The sequence below is a fragment of the Gavialis gangeticus genome, unplaced genomic scaffold, assembly GCF_001723915.1.
Source record: "Gavialis gangeticus isolate Ggan-Ray unplaced genomic scaffold, GavGan_comp1, whole genome shotgun sequence".
Classification (NCBI taxonomy): domain Eukaryota; kingdom Metazoa; phylum Chordata; order Crocodylia; family Gavialidae; genus Gavialis; species Gavialis gangeticus.
This window is the reverse complement of record NW_017729029.1, coordinates 6,145,251-6,152,710: the sequence shown is the minus strand read 5'-3', so window position 1 is coordinate 6,152,710 and position 7,460 is coordinate 6,145,251. Positions and strand designations below refer to the sequence as shown.

Below are 7,460 nucleotides of genomic sequence, written 5' to 3'. Positions count from 1 at the left end.
TGGCCTGTGGGTATGTGGGGTGTGGGGAGGGCATGGGTGTGTCTGTGGGGGTGGATAGGTGTGGGATGAGAGAGCAGGTGTGTGTGGATATGTGGAGTGTGGGTGGGTATAAGGTTTGTGGGAGGCAGGGTGGCTGGGGTGTGTGAGGGGATGTTGGGGTGGGGGTCTGTGTGTATGGGCATGCAAGTGGGGGTGTGGATACATGTGTATGGTGGGGTGTGCATGTGGGACTCACCCTACAAACACACACACCCCCCTTCTGCCCCTGCCTACAGACACACCCCTCCTGCTCCTGGCCCCAGGTGCCAGCATGGCCCGTGCTCCCCAGTCCAGCAATGCAGCCCCTGGGCCATGTATTGCTGGAGCAGTGCAGGGGACAAAGGCAGGGAAATGGCTGGGGGTGGGACGGGACTGGGCTGCTCAGTCCTGCCAGCTCCCCCTGGGTCCTACTGCTCCTGGGTCATGTTATCTTTGACAGGCAGCCAGAAGCAAATAAATAGTAATTTCCTAAATTTTTTAGGCACCCCATGAGCCACATAGAATGGCCTGGTCGGCCAGATCTAGCCTGCAGGCCATATTTTTCCCGCCCCTGTTTTATGCCGTATTTTTATTGTGTTCTCAGTCTGTTGCATTACATTGGAAAGCAGCTGGGGATGCCCTGTCACTTGAGTCATGGCATAAGTCAGCCTTCCTTTGACCCTATCACTTAGCATACTGTAGATGCCTTCTACTGCCACCTTGGATTGCCGCAGTTTAGCCTTCTCTGAGGCAGGAGGGTGGAAAATGCATTATTTTTAATATAGTGACCTTGATCTCATTGGTTTTTCTAGACATTTGGTCCATGTTTCAGGACCTGACAGTGTTACAGATAACAGCTTTCAGCACTGCCCCTCCCTGATCCCTCAGCACTTTACAGAGGGATCATGATCATCACCCACTTTGTAGAGAGGGTGAAACTAAGGCTGAGAGAGGAAAAGACTGATTCATGGTTACCTGATATGCCAGTGGCAGAACAGGAATAGTCCCCTGGTCTTCTGACTCACAGTGTCATTTGGCCCAGCCACCTAAAACATGCCAGCAACTCCAGAGCAGAGCTCGGGCAGTCTTGCCACTCATACACCCCCTGCCGAGGCAGCACACTGCTGCCCTTGCTCCCTGTAGTCCCTCTCCTCAGGCATGGACTGCACTCTCATGCTCCAGACTCAGAGGCATAGCATGACAGCACTGACTGCTGCACTGGCATTGGTGGCAGTAGCTATTTTTGCTGTGCATTTCTTCCCCAAAGGTGGTGCTAGGACTGGTGTCCCAGTCACCCCCTAGTTACACTACTGCCCCAGATGTATACCTGGTGGTGAGGTGATTCAGGCTTGGCTGCTACGTGCCCCCTTCAGGTGCCAGCAGCTACCACCACCTGGTGGCTGCCCAGCCTCATGCTCTCCTGCTTTCCTTGTTTACTCTCTTCCTGGGTCCTGGGACCCAGGAAGGGTCTGGCTGGAAACACAGCTGTTCCAGGGGTGCTTGGCATGACTGAGATGACAGGCAGCCCTGGTCCCCTGGCAGTTCATTTGCCTGTCAGGTTGGGTGGGGAGAGGGGAATTGAGCCTGTCTGTCTGCCCTGAGATTGGGGCTGGGCTGATGCAGCCCCATCCCCCAGGCCCAGCTCCAGTGCTGTCTGCAGGAAGGGAGAGGGGAGGGGAGCTGCAGGCTGGGGTTTGCCTGGCTTGAACTGAAAGAGGGCAGTAGTGGGGGCTATGAGGTGGGCATGCTTCAATCCATCCACCTCCCCTCTGGCTCAGGCTGGGCAAACCCCAGCCTGAAGTTCCCTCCCCCTCCCTTCTCCCCACTCCCTTCCTGCAGACAGCATTAGGCACAGGACTGGGCTGCATCAGCCTAGCCCCAGTTGCACTGATAAACTGACCCTAAGGAACAGAAATTCCCTAAGGTGCTCCATGCTGGAGCATCTTCATCTGATCCTTCATTTGATGAGGGTTAATTTGTCGTGTGGTCGGCCACTTTCAAAGCACTCTGCAGCCTTACACTTCTGTCACGGCACAGCTGTAGAGTGCTTTTAGGGGGCTGATCGTGCAACAGATATCACTTCTGTCAGCACCCAGTGAGCTGTGAGGCTGTCCCAATCCAGTCTCCTCTTCCTCCCTGAGTGAATGGAAGTGTGGTGGGTGGCAGGTCTGGTCTGCAGCAATCTACTGCCATCTAGGGGTCATACATGGAACAGCAGGCAGGAAAAGCCTAAAAGAAAATTGATGGATGTGTGGCATAAAATCTGAACAAGGGGTTGCCTGGCTTTTGGAGGTGGGAGAGGGACCGAACTTTCTTTCCTCCGCTCTTGCTCAGGTAAAGTCCATAAAGGGGCCTTTCAGCACATTCTAGCTGGTATGATCACCTCACTTCCTTCATGTCTCCTTTCTGTGTGATAAGCAAGGGAGGCACTGAGAATTCCATCCTTAGGAGTCCTAATACCTTACACAGCCACTACAGTTCTCATTCCCCACGTTACACTGATCTCAGGAACTGCCAAAGAGAATCCAGAGAATACAGCTGGAGCCAAGTCAACTTTCCGGTCTCTAGTGTTGATAAATTCAAAATTATTCCTGTGAGCAAGAAGTGCCCAGAACAGACACACAATGATAGGCTCTACATTAGCTTTTACTTCTCAAGAAAGAAATCTTGCAGTCATTGTGGAAAATTCTCTGAAAACATCAGCCCAGTGCTAGCAGCAGTTCAAAAGGCAAATAGGATGCTAGAAATCATTAAGAGATTGAAAACATAACAGAAAATGTCATTATTCCCCTGTATAAATCCATAGTACACCCACACCTTGAATACTGTGTGCAGTTCTGGTCCCCCCCAGCCTCCAAAGAGTTGTAATAGAATGAGGGAAGGTGCTGATAAAGGGGAAAAAGGATTATCTGGGGCATGGGTGACTGGTGCCTCCTGAGACGGGGGGGAACAGTTTGTGGGCAGTGTTAGCAGCGGGGTGGCGAGCAACGACGATCTGCAGAAGCCGGCAGTGAGGGGGAAGGGGTGGCGAGCAGCGACCATCTGCAAAAGCCAGTGGTGGCATCAGCATTGGCCAGTCTCAGGAGGGGCATATGCCCCCCCACCAATCATCTACAATCGGGGCATGGAGAGGCTGCTATACAAGGAAAAACTGCATAGGCCAGGACTTTTCAGCTTAAAGAAAAGACTGGTGAGTGAGGAAATGAGAGAGGTTTATAAAATAATGAATGGTTTTGTGAAAGTAAAGAGGGATTTATTATTTACTACCTCTCACAAAATCAGATCTGAAGGACATGCAAAGGAATTATTAGGAAATAGGTGTAACATTAACAGGTGGAAGCTCTTTTTCACACCTCTTGTAATTAGCTTATGAAACGCATTGGCACAAGATGTTATAAAAGTCAACAATTTAACTGTTCTAAAGAAGATTAGATAGGTCTGCCAGTAGGTGGTAAACTTTATAGTTCTGGATAAAACCTCCAAATTAGGACTTCCAGGCTTTTAAATGCCAGAATTTGTAGGGGAAGAGGGGCAGGTCAGCCTGTATAAATACACTTTCCTTAACATCCTTTCTCTGTCCCTCTGAGACACAGGCCTATTTGCTTTAAAGGCAGGGTGGATCTAGACCCACCAGGAAACTACAAGCTCCCCTCAATGGTTAGGGGGACCACTAACCACATAATTAAATTATTGGAACAGTGGGTGAAAAAACAGGAATCAGAGTGCAGATCATAGCTTAATAACTTGGTTTCCAAGGTGGGGACACTGAGCAGAAAACTCCAGCTAGCACTCACTGCCCCTTGAAGGTACCTAAGGAGCCTGTGGAGGCTGCCCAGTGGAACTCTGCCCGGAAGTGTGGATTGATCAATGAAAGGGAGACAGTTCCAGAGTTGCTCAGGGTGCCTCTCAGCCAGCACCTCCTTACTGGTCTGGTAGATAGACAGCTTGGCCAGAGCAAAGAGGAGATTGACCTGAAAGTCCTGGGATTTAGTGAAGCTACTTATGCAACGTGCATAGAATAAAGGAGCAAAAACCTCCACAGGAGATTCCTGAGTAGGTGGTAGAGGGGCTGCAGCGGGGGTACATTCAAGGATACTGGGCTGGATGGACCTGTGCTCTCACCCAGTGTGGCATCTCTTACATTCTTAAGTCCCAGCCAGCCTAGCTCCCTGGATGCAGTGCAGGTGTGTGTCAGTACACAGGGAACAGAGCCTCTGGAGGGAAGGCACACAACGCTAGCAAGGGCAAGGGATGAATAGGCATTGTTCCCAGCTGTGCCATGCTTTCTGTACATTGTATTTATTTATGTATTAATTCAATCTGTAATCCACCCTACCCAGGAAGGCTGAGGATGGCTTTAAAATGATCGAAAAATCGCCCCACAAGATGTGAAACAACAGTGCACTCCCAGGCCACCCCCCAGAACATTAAAACTCCACCTCATCTCACCCATTGTCACTTCCCTGCCTATAACCCAAGACAGCAAACCCTCCAGCCCCTCCCCACTATGCTTCCCAACCCCCATTCACATCTTGGTATAGAAAGCCTGTCCTCATCCCTGTGCCCACTGACTCCCGATCCCCATCTCTCATGTGGGAGCTCTCTCCATCCCCCACTGGTGTCCCTCACAGTCCTAAACCCTGACAGGCTGTGGCTGCCCACTCAAACCCACAGATACACCCTTTTCTCCCCAGCAAACCATCATTAAATTATAAGAACCACAAAAGAGAAATAAGGAAAGTCTCTCCATCTCTGTCTCTGTCCCCGCTGAAGGGGAACACCAAAAGGCACCCTTCAGCAGCACCCCAAGACAGTGACAGCCCAAAGGCATCTGCCCTGGGGACCCAACCTAGGAAGGCTTGTCAGCTCTGGTGGGGCTACAGGCTGGGCAGATCCTCCCTCAATTCAGGCAACCAAAATGGTACCTGGACTGGGTCCTGGCTCTCCCTCCCCTTAGGATACCAGATGATCTTGGGCAATTGCTGTCCCTCTTTGCTTTGGTTTGCCCTCTGTTCCTTTCAACCAACAATACTCACCCACTTGCCAGCTTCACTGGCCCTTGGCTGAAGGGGCTGTATCCAGTGTGTGCACATCAGGACCCTCAGCCTCAGGACCTATATCCAAGCTCTTCCCTGGCAGGGGTGAAAAGGGTATCAAGGGGATCCTGTGAGGCTGCCGCCTGTTTCTCACCCTCTCCTCTTCTCTTCTCTCTGCAGTCACCTCTAACTTGGACCTGGAGAACAAGAAAACTGCCCACTCTAAATTGTCATGGCAACAGCCAGTGAATGTATTCCTGACCTCAGGCCGGCCACCATGCATGGAGGAGCTGCACCAGGAGGCCCAGCTCAATCTTCAGAGCTTGCTGCAAGGTAACAGGATGAGGGAAGTCTGGGGAGGAGTGCAAGGTCCCCAGGCGTAGACCCAGGAGCAGCAGTGCTTCCAGGCAATCTGTGTATTACAGAAACATTTAGATGTAGCCTGGATAAGCTGGTGCCTACATGGGTGGGTGGGTCTTCGTCCAGGTGATGGATTTTGTCCCCATGGGTCTTTAAACAGGCAGGCAGGTGGTAGAGACCAGAAAGCAAATATGCAAGAACCAAAGGGGATGGGATTCATGCAGTCATAAACTGTGGGGCCCTGAGGGGTGAATGTGATTCTCCAGTCTGACACAGGCCATGGGGATGCCAAGGATTGCCATCTTCTGTAGCAGGGAGCATGGCCTTCTTCCTTGGGTCCTTTGAATTTATTCAACAATGCTTGTAGTTGCAGGACATTGACAGTGTCCTTGTCCCTCCACTTTACCTGTGTCAGGCTAGGGTGTTCTTGGTGTTTTGGGGCAATGTTCCTCATAATTGTGTGAGAGAGTTGTTTGTGTGGTTTTGGAATAGGTTAGACAAGGACTTGTATAGGATGGTTTGGATAGGCATGTTTCTGCTTTGAGCAGGGGGTTGGACTAGATGACTTCCTGAGGTCCCTTCCAGCCCTACTTTCCTGTGATTCAGTTCTGTTTGAACTAGAGCAGAACTTTTAGAAAAGCATCTTGATTATAAAATTGCTAGTGATGGTGACTCCTCCATAGCCCAGCTCTTCTCTGAACCCTCTGCAATTTATCAACATCCTTCTTGAACTGTGGGCACTAGAACTGGCTGTTTTATTGACAGTGTATGCTTCAGTGAGAGATACTGAGATAAAATAAGTGGCTTACTCTAACAAAAGAATCCCTTCTGTGTGCATCAAATGATGTATTAGGCATTTTGGCCACAGCATCACACAGGGAGATCCTTTACACTTTGCATTTAGCTGGCCTAAGATGCATATTGTTTACTTGTACCAAGTTTACTAAAAAATGCAGTCTGCTCTGAGGCAGTGATCTGTCCTCCCCACTGTTTACCACTTGCCCAGACGTTGTGACACCTGCAAACTTTATTTGTGATTACTTTAAATTATGATAAACGCATAGGGACAAGCATCAATCCTTGTGGGACACCACTAGAAACACGTCCACTTAGACAATTATTTTATTACAGTTACATTCTGAGAGTTATCAAATAGCCAGCCTTTACTGCATCTAATGTGGATTTTGTATTATTCTCATTCTCCTAAAAAATGTCATGTAGTAGCAAACCAGTCATCTTACAGGAATCTATTACATCAAGGCTATTTCTGAGATCAGCTTGTGCATGTCAAGGTAAGATTTGAGATAGAGACTCCTGTGCTGAATTGAACAATTTTGGAGTTAAGAAATAGTTGCCGACACCAGTGGTATTATTCATCTGGCCCCCTGCCTTGCATGCCAGATGCAGCAGCCGCTCCAGCCACTCTAGAACTGTGCTGCCTCTCTCTTCCATTCAAGCAGTTTCAGAGATAGCTTCCTCAGTTTCCAAGATGAGAGCTTGGTAACTTCTAACTCTGTGGAATTGCTCCTGGTCCTCCTCTTTCTGATGCTGACAACCTGTCTAGCCATCTGCATACAGCTGCCCTGTCCTTTTGATTATGAACTGTCACACCTCCCTTCTGGATCCCTCTCTGTCTACTCCTTTGGTAGCCAGTTCTCTTCTTCCTTGAACCTGGGCAATAAAACTTCCTGAATTTGGCTCTCCAAGGACTCATCACCTCCCTGCTGTTCTGCACTATCTATGCTTGTCCTTCTCATCCCAGAATCCTTTCTGCAGCACAGCCACCAGCTCGCTCTTCTAGCTGCAGGTAGAGAAGATACCGGTGCCAGAAGCTGCTTCCCTGCTCTGTGTTCACATGGAATTCACCCTGGCCTGTTTCCATATGGGGTCCACTTCCCTATGGGCCAGGCATGGCTGGTGAACTCAGACTGGTGGAGCAGTGGAGCATCCCACGGGAGTTGGGGGGAGGGGGGTTGCAGCTTGCCGGCAGTGGGGGGAGGGGAGGTTTGCAGCTGGCTGGCAGTGGGGGGTTGCAGCCTCCCCACT

The 7,460-nt window shown here is 50.1% G+C and overlaps 1 protein-coding gene across 3 annotated transcripts in view; it reads left to right on the top strand.

Moving 5' to 3' along the window:
* NHSL2 (NHS like 2) overlaps positions 1-7,460 on the top strand; it is a 92,923-nt gene that overhangs the window by 61,733 nt on the left and 23,730 nt on the right. For all 3 annotated transcript variants that reach the window (XM_019521163.1, XM_019521161.1, XM_019521162.1), the window contains exon 2: positions 5,235-5,387. In XM_019521163.1, the coding sequence (XP_019376708.1) occupies positions 5,336-5,387 (52 nt within the window). In that variant the 5' untranslated portion in view covers positions 5,235-5,335. The remainder of the gene's footprint in view (positions 1-5,234; positions 5,388-7,460) is intronic.